Source organism: Glycine soja, chromosome 10 (genome assembly GCF_004193775.1).
Source record: "Glycine soja cultivar W05 chromosome 10, ASM419377v2, whole genome shotgun sequence".
Taxonomy (NCBI): Eukaryota; Viridiplantae; Streptophyta; class Magnoliopsida; order Fabales; family Fabaceae; genus Glycine; species Glycine soja.
Genome location: NC_041011.1, coordinates 2,358,882 through 2,370,269, shown reverse-complemented (window position 1 = coordinate 2,370,269; position 11,388 = coordinate 2,358,882). Strand labels below are relative to the sequence as shown.

The 11,388-nt window shown below is 33.6% G+C and overlaps 1 protein-coding gene across 2 annotated transcripts; it reads right to left on the bottom strand.

The window, feature by feature from the left end:
- Positions 1 to 1,681: 1,681 nt before the first annotated feature.
- LOC114369470 (mitochondrial Rho GTPase 2-like) lies at positions 1,682 to 11,031 on the bottom strand. Of its 2 annotated transcripts, XM_028326702.1 has the most exons (14): positions 10,682 to 11,027; positions 10,269 to 10,401; positions 10,030 to 10,179; positions 9,348 to 9,524; positions 8,993 to 9,244; positions 8,294 to 8,362; positions 8,107 to 8,162; positions 4,854 to 4,935; positions 3,949 to 4,160; positions 3,730 to 3,799; positions 3,414 to 3,526; positions 2,391 to 2,541; positions 2,094 to 2,280; positions 1,682 to 1,965 (listed from the first exon to the last, which is right to left on the bottom strand). In XM_028326702.1, the coding sequence occupies exons 1-14, from the start codon at positions 10,906 to 10,908 to the stop codon at positions 1,892 to 1,894; spliced, it is 1,953 nt and encodes a 650-aa protein (XP_028182503.1). In that variant the 5' UTR covers positions 10,909 to 11,027; the 3' UTR covers positions 1,682 to 1,891. The 2 variants fall into 2 exon arrangements, with proteins under 2 accessions (XP_028182503.1, XP_028182504.1); XM_028326703.1 differs by lacking the exons at positions 1,682 to 1,965; positions 2,094 to 2,280 and having other exon boundaries at positions 2,413 to 2,536; positions 10,682 to 11,031.
- Positions 11,032 to 11,388: the final 357 nt, after the last annotated feature.

Sequence of the window (11,388 nt, the reverse complement as noted above, 5' to 3'; positions counted from 1 at the left end):
TGAATTATGTGGACCAAATATGCCCAGAAACATGAGTGGACATAGAGCACTAATTCCTTATTAAACTCGATCAGGGGACTGGTACAAACTAGTACAGAAATAAAATAAAATAATATGCTACGTGTCGAAAGCCCGGGGTGGCTTGGGGAGATTTTCATCTGGATTATTATCATTTTCTACCAACTGTCTTTATGAAGCACCTTAACAAAACAGGAAAGGGATCGTTTTCCGCAGCCAATATGAATGATTGAACACACTTGTAACCTATACTTTTATATAACGGATGGAAAACATTACCATGATACACTGCATTTGTAATTTTATTATTATTTATTTAGTGCCAACAGTGTACTGTGATATAAAACTGTCCAGTATCATCAAGTGTAATGATCAACCGACGTTAAATGCTTGAAAGAAAAGTTTTATCACTCATAATAATCATATTCAATACTTATGGTTTAGACAAAAAAATAATATACAAAACCTGCATGAAATTACGAGGTAAGCCTGGGACCTAAGGACAAATTCAAGTCAGTTACGCATTGTAGCTTGTAGAGGGGTCACAGAGGGACAGAGAATTTTGAACCCGATCGGGTTAACACTTTGGATATGGGAGACGTCAATATGATCTTGTAGTTTAACTCTTTCAAACTATGTTCGATATCACTTGCTATCTTTCCACATCAACCCGTTGTCTAGTTCTCTAAATTCTTCTCATCACATCTATTAACCCGTTGCCTACATCTTCTCTAAATTCTTCTCATCTATCATTGGGGAATTCACTTTCGGTAATATATTTTACTTCAATAGGTTTACTTTAATGCCCAAGTATAGCTATATATTAAAGGGAAAAAGAAAGTGTAATTGATCGTTGATTTTTAACTATCTACAACAATCTCACTAGTTTGCAGAAGGCTATCTTTCAAGGCAGGGTTTTTAGCTTGGCAAATTCTGGACGATGATAATTTTACTTCGTAAATTACCTTTCTTAAGCTCCTTTTTATAAACATGATAGTTTTGTTTTAGAAAAAGAGTTTAATTTTGATACACTTTACTCATGATGATATGATTTTAAAAATAATTATTATAAAAATCAAATATATATATATATATATATATATATATATATATATATGAGATACAGAATGTATCAAATGAAAATAATATTTATGAATTTGTATCATACCATTATATATAAATAATTAAGATTAAAAGTTAAGTCATATGATTACTTGAAAAAGTCATTAAACTCTAAATTTTAATCTTTCATAATTTGATCTAATAACTTTGGTTCATTGTTCTCACTCTCATAATAAAAGTCTCCTTACTGTGTGCAAGTAACACTAGGTATCAAACTCTTGGCCTTGCACCATTTAATTTGATATTGAATAAACATAAATTAACCAATCCAACTATTGGATATATATCAAATTTTATATAAATTAAATATTTTCTCGTCTTTTATATTACATTTACTAATGTTTTAAATAATATATAATATTCTATACATCAAAATATAGTATGATAAAATATTAATTAGTTTTTATTTAAAAATATATATATAAATTTAATATACTTCATAAAAACTTCCAATTCTACGATTAGATTAGTTAATTTCATATTCTATATAAAGACATTAAGCAGTAGATATGGCAATTAATCTTACATAACTAATTAAAAATCACCATAAATATGACTTCCATCAAAACAAAAAAATTACAGGGCTTGAAATGGTTTGATCTGTTTAAAGTGTCCACAATGAAAACCCAATTGAAAACCAAAAAAATAGATATAAATCATATTAAAGAAGCCCTGTTAAAGCATCCTTACAACAACAATGAATGTGATTATTAATTACTATACATCAAATTGTATAACGGTTGTTTGATTGTTAAGCAGCAGTATTCTTCTTCACTGCACGCACACGACAAGCTGTCAAACCGGCAACCGCCATAGCAGCCCCAACTGTAAATTCAAGATAGAAAGTTATTTAAAAGTTAAACACTTGTAATGGAAAAATGAATATTGTGCAAGTTCGTAGTGTATGCGTCAATCTGCCAAGTTCTGGTGAGAGGTAGATAAAAAAAGCGCACCTAAGGCAAAAATAAGAGAGTGATGAAGAAGCTGGTTGTGTTGCTTCTTTCTCCGTGCAGTCTCAGTTTCTGGAATGCTCAAATGAGGGTGTTCTGCAGCATTAACAATTTTATTATACACATTACTTGAATCACCTAACTTCATACTTACGTGAATAGGTGCCTTTATTCCCAATGCCTGAGTAACCTATACATAAAGATAAAGAGATGATAAATACGGAACTCATAGGTGTAGCTAGAAAATTATAATCATCATGTATGCAACTATATGGTAATCAGGAGCTGAAAACGCATTACCTTAACTGAATCTAGTACTGTCCTTGGGACTGGAGCTAAATCATCCTTAGCAGCGATAAGGAGACAAGGGGTTCTATAACCAGTTAGTTCTCCTTGTCTAACAACCTTCTCAAGCAAATCTCTGGATTTCTTCCATGAATATTCATCTGAGCTGGAAAACAGCGAACAAACATTTTAAATATTTGACACGGGAACGAAGTACAGGAAATAGTTGTACTACAAAACAAAGAATTAACACATAGTACTTCAACTGGGGAAATTTATTCCATCCATGGACCCAACATTAACATCCAGTAGTAGAACCACAAAATCTGATAATGTATGTTTGGTTGAGATTATTTATGAGAAAATAATTGCTTTTTTCTTTCTTCAAAAGTTTTCTTAGGAAGCTGAAAAAGTACAAATACTTCTTCAAGATAAACTAATCTAATACATCAGATTCACTTTAGTAGTGTAAGGTGAATTTTTCTAGAGAAGATAGCCTCACCTTAAAACAACCAGTGCAATATAAAAAATGCATGTAACCCCCCCCCCCCCCCCCCCCCCCCTCACACACACACACACACATAAATTCCTTAATTCTTGGCAGTATACAGCTAACTTTGGCTTCGGCATAAAATAGTGTTTTTCCCAATTTTCAGGATAAATCATATACACTGCCTGTGATGAAATTCAATTGCACTATAAATTTCCAGTAAGTTACTAACCATAAAAATGCAAGCCAAATTAACTTCATATCGATTTTTAATACATTTAAGATTATTCATGGGTCAGAGATTGTAGGCAGGATCTAGTTTCTAATTCAGCAAATTCTGTCAGCATAAATAATTAACCAGCTCTTAGGGGAACATAGCATGCAAGGCAGGCATTTTAAGTGATCATATACAGTTCTAGAAGATCTTATATCACCTATGTTTCCACACTAAAAATAAAAATGCTAGTTAGAAGATCAATAGTGAAAAACAGCAGGTTTACAGCTAACTGTAGCAAAACATTACCACTTAAAATCATTTAGTACCCCACCTGTCATACACAAAAACAGCTACATCACATGCAGCCAAACAATCCTGATTTGACAAAAATTGCAATAGTCCATCCTCAGGTATCTCACGCAATATGAGAATTTTCCTAGTTACCTATATAGCAAACATCAGGATTATGAGTATATGGAATGCATCTTGTACACACTAAACTTCCACGGTTCCACCACATATGGACCTTCCAATAGTGATCAGCAATAGAGTATATTGAGATAAAATGTGAGAGGAAGATAATATTGTTTTACAAAATCATTAAAATGGTAACATGTTTTCTCATCATAACATAATATCACCCTCACCCCTTTTAGTTCAATGACATTTGCCGCATACTGCTCAACTGTTGTTGGAGTATAATTATTTGAGAAAGGCCTATGAAAATGACAGAGTTAATTGTTGTTTTGGAGGAAGACAGCAATAAACAGTGAGTATATCAAATTTTACATGCTGATATAGATTAAAAGAAAGGAAGCAAAATATACTCAGACACAGTGACTATAATAATTGGTTCAGAAGCATACCTTCCCAGTAATGAATACATCAAAGCAGATTTCCCAGCATGTTTCGAACCAAAAACATAGCATTGGAACACATTTCTTTCTGTTGTTTGCTTCTTGCGATCTACTGATCTTCTACGAGTGACACAGAGTGCTTCAGCAGGATTGCCATTATATCCAATGTAAATCAAATTTGCCAAGCTACGTTTTGGATCAAGTAATGTCATGAGGGCCCACTGCAACAAACAATTTTAAAGATATATCAATAAAAAAAAATCAATTTCCAACAAAATGTGAGCAATTGTGAATAAGCACAATTCTTTTCAATTTGCCTGAAATACAAAATATAAATGAAGGAACCAAGTTAGATGGCTAGAGGGAACAACAACCCATCCCATCCAAAAGGTGAAATGAAACAGAGAATATATAATATAATATAAAGAAAGAAAGAAGGGAGGTCCTGCAAGGAAATCACAGGAATAGTTTATTGAGGGTAACAGATGGAATCTAAGGTCCAACATCATCCAGATTATCAGAAAACAGGAGTTTTCTAAACTGAATGATAGTAACCCATGAGTAACTTCCTTTGGTGTACCTTTCCAAGCAATTAAATGAATGTAACTGATAGTGATAGACATGTCAATTCTATAATTATATGAGAAGACATGTTATTGTATCTGTCCTTGTTTTGATTATAATAATCATTGTGAAAACTATTCCAGGAACTGGGTAAATTACTAAATTATGACTCAGGACCTATCTCAAGTCTCAACTTCACAGTCTGTTCACTATTATTAGCAAGGAAAAAGCCATTATAGACCATAGAAATAAATAATGCTGACAATTAGAATTGGGAAGCACAAATCCTTTCAGAGATTTATCCAAGAGTGAAGGTTGAAGAATAAAGGAAAGCAATAAAATAAGCGCACCTGAGACAGAAATCCATTTAGAGAGATATAGCCCATATCAGTCTTCTCTGCTGCATCCTTATATGGAGCATCGTTCCATGGACTGAAATTCAAAAAACAAGTAAAAAATATGAGATGCATAACTTTAGGTGGAAAAACTGAGAGACTGCTATAGATTTATTTCAACATGTGTATGATGCTGTATTCACTATTTAGGGGAAACACGAGAGAATGAACTACTAGAAATTATTTCCACCACTACTCAGAAAGCATTCATTGTTGGAACATCTATTCCATACATCTCCTCGAGCAAAGTTTGTCAAATCCCTTAAGATAAAGGTAACAAAAAACTTGTTCCTCCTGGATATCTCAATTTATATGCCAAAGAATTTTCTGTTGCTACCATATAGTGACTAGGGTGGAAATCTCATATATGAAAGTTTTATTTCTACAATATTAGAGCACAAAAGTCATTTACAAAGAACAACAAATGGATTATATCATTTCATGGTGGATTAGCAAATTCTTGGATTGAGCTGGATTATGGGTGAGTTTGTTTAGGCTTAAAATAAGTGATTATCAAAAAAGTGATTTATTTATAAGTGATTCTTATAAAAGTAGAAACAGTTTTGTGTTTGGTTACAATTATAAAAAAACGCTTTTTTTAATTAAAAGTGATTTTTAGACTGTTTGGGTATGCCAATTGTATAAGTGTTTTTTATTACAAAATTACATAAAAGACCGTATATGTTCAAGACCCAATTCAAGGCACAACATCACCACATGTCAAAGGTCAAAACCAAGTCATATCTGTATTGCTACTAATGTTTCACTCTTCATATTCAACTTTGAAGTTTGAAGAAGTAAACTTAAATAGAGACACATCAGGTTAAATAAAATTAGTAACTACAAACATAAAATAGTATTGCTTTTTATTCATAGTATGCGTTGAATTGATAGGAACTACATAAAATTGCTAACTTCCTAAAATCACTGGAAAATCCAATGGCTTTAAATTGATAGGAACTACAAACACCCAATAACATTCCTTTTCATTCATAGTATGCGTTGACACAAGCTAAGCTAATAATCAGGTAGCTGAAACATACACATTATAGTTCATCAACAACACCAAAGACTTATTACACTTTGTTCATACCTTCCTGTCTGTTTCTTTTCTTGATTAATTCTCACTCTTGATAAGCAAATAAATTCATTAAAAAGAGGATACAAGGTGAAACATAAATGAAATATCCTCTCCCTCACAAAGAATACAAGTAAAAAGTGGTTTATCCTCCAAAATTTCCACCACTATGAATATATGAACAAATTAAATATAGATCACACATCATATGATGCCTACACCATCTAGAGTCCCTCCTCTCAAATAAATCAGCACCACAGAAATATTGTACCATATAACAAACCTGTGAGGATCCCAACCTTGCTATCCACCAAACCGAGGATCCTACAAGAAAGACCCCCACAATGTCAAAGGTAAATCTTGCAGTTGATGCCACGAAGCTCCCAATAGGGCAGCGATTTAACCATAAATACATGGTCCTGGGTTTGATGCATACTGTGGAAACGTATAGTAAAATGGTATCCAACAAATCAATGATTCCTTTTTGTAGACGAAATTGGCACCGACACTTGGTTTCACAGTGAGTGAGGGTGTTCGATGCTCCGCGACGACAAGGATGATCTCTGAGATTTGGGGAAAAATGCGATTGAATTTGAAATCAGATTTTCTCTTCTTCCCCACGCCACCCGCCATCGACGCTGCTGCCAAAGCCACTCACTAACATGATCGCCAGTACAGATCTACCTCTACCTCGCCACGCCAAATCCAAACCTTGCACGATCGAGAATGGCAGGGTGGAGTGCCTCCATGAGGTGCTGGAAGATTTGCACGAAGATTTCGAACCTTTCATGAAGATCCCACACTCCATAAACCTCATTTGAAGAGCAACACTTCTGGAGATAGGTCACGAAGAGAAAGGATGGATATGAAAGAAAGGTGGAAGCGACTGCTGTGTGTAAACTCATCCTTAAAAACAAGGGTAGTTTCATCCAAAATTTCATTAAATCAAGCTCCGTGTTTTCACCAATTCCGCTTCCGCATCTGCTTATTTTCATAAGCAAGAGTAGCTTATCCAAATAAGTTGTATTTAGCTTATTCTCAACTTCTACTTTTTTAAATAAGTTTATACAAACATCTAGAATTTTATAGTAAGCACTTTTTTTATAAAATAAGTGTTTTTTTCTTAAAAAAAGTTTAACCAAACTCATCCTATATCATTGCCAATGAATTTAGAGTCTGTCGGGGCCCAGACTCCACAGTGTTTAGGTACAAGAATGTGTATCGATATTAAAATTTATTTTATAAAAATATTTTTTTTAAAAAATACAAATACTTTAAATGGATGGGTTGAATATTTATCCATAAAAAATGGGTAATGGATGAATTGGATGACTTTTCATTAAATGAATCATGGATGGATTGGATTTTAATGTGTTTTTTTAATATATCAAATGGATTAATGGTTTATTTTTAATACATTCAATACTATTCAATTCAGAATATCCAATCCATCTATTTGACACCCCTAGTTAGATTTTATATCAATTATCAATTAAAGAAATTATGGGGAAACATTTTTTGACAGGCTGCATCAATAATCATCAAGAGCAATGGTATGTACCAAGAAAAAGACAAACACACAAACATATTACTCTAATTGGTTTCAAGTAATCACAACTAAAAAAAAGTAAGCATTGCTTTTTTTTATGTTTAGATTTCTCACTAACTGAAACAATCCATTCAATAGAGACTGTCAATGATAGCTGAATCTTTACAGACAAAAGGAGAATTCTCCTTCCAATCAACAGCTTGGTTCCTTAATGTTAACATTTAGAAAGGATCCCCCTCCTACTATTTAAGATAAGCCCTTGCCTTGCTCCTACAACTCTAACTACCAAACAAATTCCATAAATACTCTTACCACTCAACATATGTAATTACTTTTATTCTGCTGCTAAACTAAGTTTGTAAATCATTATGTCCTCAAGGATCCTATCAATATGTTATTGAGTTTTGAACCTAGGAAGTTATCTAAAGCTCTCCTCTACTGAGTGAAGCAATAAGTCACGCTGTTAGAGGTAGTCAACAACTTCTAGAGTACTTCATCAAGGTAAGAAAGTACAATTATGCAGAATAAACATAAAATTAGGATGATACTACTTTTAAGGGGCAAGTAATGGGAAAGGTCACCTTTCCGGAGCAATATCAAATAGCTTATCAACTTCAGCAGGTCGTAGGTATCGATCCTAGAAAAGCATCAAGTTTCCAAAAGGAATATTAGAAAAAATATTGCTGTTACGCATTGAAAGCCACCTAAAGGGGGTGTTTAAAGCACGTAGTAGTGGTTATCAAGATAATCCAAAAAAGTTATACATACTTTATCTGTATCTAACAATCGAAAGATACCATTCAGAAACTCTACGGCTTCACTTGTCAGCTCCACACTCTGCAAGATAATGTAATGCTTGGTAAAAAGAGGAACTTTGTCTCCTGATTCTAAGAAAATGATCATTTGATTGAACAAGCATGCATCATTAACGTCTACCATCAAATATTTGCATCCTCTTTTCAATTCAACAATGAGCAAAAAGGAATAATATTATATTATGTCAAGTACAAGCTGTAAACTAATTGCAGTCCAAACTGCCATACACTTGTACAAAAGAAAATATTTGGAGTCTGGACAATGAATAACCACACAACATATAAGAGTTATTTTTTAGAACAAATATAAAATCTAGACTCTTCACAATCATCAATCCTAGTGATCTGAGTAGTTCACAGCTGTCAGCTAACATTTCCTACTTGTTTGGTTTTGGGCAATAATCAACATTGAGAAAAACATAGAATTAGTAATTAATGGCTAATGTTACTAGAACATGTACAACCCATATGTAACATTTGAGTTTTCTTCATTTAACAATTACACAAAATTCCTGTTATGGTTAATACAAGTATAGAAATTATAAAAATTAAATGGTTGACCCAACAGTACTCTAACCTCTTCCAATTAAATCAAACAGGAAGATCAAAATGGAACTTCATAAATAGCAGCAACCAAGAAAAAAAGTACAACCTGATCAGAAGCCTGCTTGGATGGAACAGGAAGGAAATCATCCCGGAGTTTTAAATCATTATCATATTCAAACTTTCTTAGAACAGCCCATAATGTCTCTGTTCTCCCTTTCTTTAGAAACAAATTATGGACATAAATAAAGCCTGGAAAGGTAAGACCAATAGAGTTGACTCCTTCAGGTACTTTCTGCTCTACAATTGTTTTGATATTTGCTACTTCAAATGGTTGCAATGGTGCATTGAAGCATCTAACCTGTTGATATATATATTATCAAAACTAAAAGGGATAACACAGACTAAATATTCAAAGTATATATTGAGAGAAAAAAGGGTTGGGAGGGTAATTTATCAAAAACCTGAAACTCATTGAGTTCTTCATCATTGAGGGCACCATCCATGTCATGATCACAAAGAACAAATATTCTTCTTAACGCCCTCACACATCGATCTGTTAAAGCATGTCTTTCATAATCAAACAATGGATCTACTGGATGCAGTACTGCTTTTTGGGCAAAATAAAAAACTTGTGGGACCTAAAAATAATCAAAAATTAATAATTAAATATAAGGCACCTGAGTTTTACAAAATAGGGAGTCAAATTATAATTCCAACATCATCAAGAACATATCCTTATATGCCTAAAGCAAAACAGTTGCACTATTGCATAAATGCTCGAGTTTCTTAGGATTATTGCACTGAATGGTGCTCTAAGAAAACCACATGAATGAGTGATCTTTAAAACAATAAAAAATACAATCCACTCATACATTTTGGCATTGTTCTCTAACCTTATAACAGACTAACTATAAAATTAATTTGCAGGCTAAACAATAGATAGCATGACCAAGGTTTTAAAAAACATCTCCGAGTGCAATTTCACCCACAACGTTGAGGTTTTAGGGGTGTCCACCACTGCAATTGTGACCGCATTTGTCTACAGTTTTCCACAATATCAAGAAACACAATGAAACCGCACCCCTGAACACAACTTAAACCTTAAGCATGAGCAAGTAACAATGACAAAGCAAAGCAGCATACCTGATAAAGTGTAGCTGCAGAGCATTCAACACAGGTGACAACTTCAGTAAACTGTTTCATTATGTGAGTGGTGAGACTCTCTAAGCTCACTAGCTGGTTTTCATCCCGCAGGTCAAGCTTGCAACCGACCACAATCACAGGTGCCTTCACCTGCATCACGATAAACAATGCCATTCATTTCACACTTCATTATTCCTAAACCGAAAACGCCAGTGACTAAAACAAGAAGCAAAACCAACCTCCAACTTGTGCAATTCAGGGAGCCAGTAAGTAGTCACACGCTCAAAGCTCACCGGTTCATCACAAGCATAGGTTAAAACCACTGTATCAGCTAGCTTCAATTCTTCATTGCGTGTGCCTTGTTTTGCCAAGCTAAAAACACAAGAAATCACACGTCCTTATTCAATTAAAATTTGAGAGTAAAAAAAAAAAAAACTGTAAAACAATGCGGATGTCTCAACGAAAGTGTTAATTCAATCAAGAAGGTTCGTATGTAGGTTTTAGGTCAAAGTAAATTGAATCATATACTATTTCAGTTAAATCTAGGGCTTATCTTTGATTAACCAATTGTTTTAGAAAAGGAATACTATTGTTGTTTATTTATTTTGTTTTGGTTTCTTCAATGGTAATGGAATGCTAGTGTGGCAGGGACCTGGAAGGTGTGTCGATGAGGGTAAGAGGAACGGAATCGGGGAAGAGATTGCGGGGCAAGCGAGTGGGGGGAAGCACGGGCGGAACGGACTTGGGGAAAGACTCCGATGCCATTGCGGCTATGAGTGTGGATTTTCCGGTGGCTCCGTCGCCCACGACGGCGATTCTAACTTCCCTACGGCCGCTGGCGCTGGAGGGGCCCACCATTGTAGCGAAGCGGGAAACCATGAAAGATACGAGAAATTTCAGAGTTGTTCGTATGGGAACGCAGTGCGGTGCTGCCCCAGCTGGGTGTTTTTTTGGACAAATGAACGACTCACCTGGAATTTATATCTTCCCAAACAATCAATTTCAAGTTCAAACAGAAATTATGTACTGCAATAATAAAAAAGTAAGCTAAAATATACTAATGCTTGATTAACTTTTTTAAAAAATTAATCTCTTACCTATTTGATTTCAGTTTTTCTTTGAAAATATAATATTTTTTATTTTATTTTTATGAAAAATAAATTTTTAATCTTACACTACATAAATAACGTCATATTTTAATGGATAATTAAGTATAATCGCTATTTATATAAAGTATAATAATTATAAAAACTGAATAAAAATAGCATTATCAAGAATAAAATATAAATTAAGTTAAATATAATAATAATAATAATATAAATAGTTTTTATATCGTCATCTAATAATAATTTATCTCAT

Coding starts and splice junctions, on each gene's coding strand:
- LOC114369470 (XM_028326702.1), bottom strand. CDS start 10,908: ATGGTTTCCCGCTTCGCTACAATGGTGGGCCCCTCCAGCGCCAGCGGC. Junction 2,542..3,413: donor GCTGTTTTTGTGTATGACAG/GTGGGGTACTAA, acceptor GCTGTTTTCCAG/CTCAGATGAATATTCATGGA. Junction 1,966..2,093: donor CTCTCTTATTTTTGCCTTAG/GTGCGCTTTTTT, acceptor TTGAATTTACAG/TTGGGGCTGCTATGGCGGTT.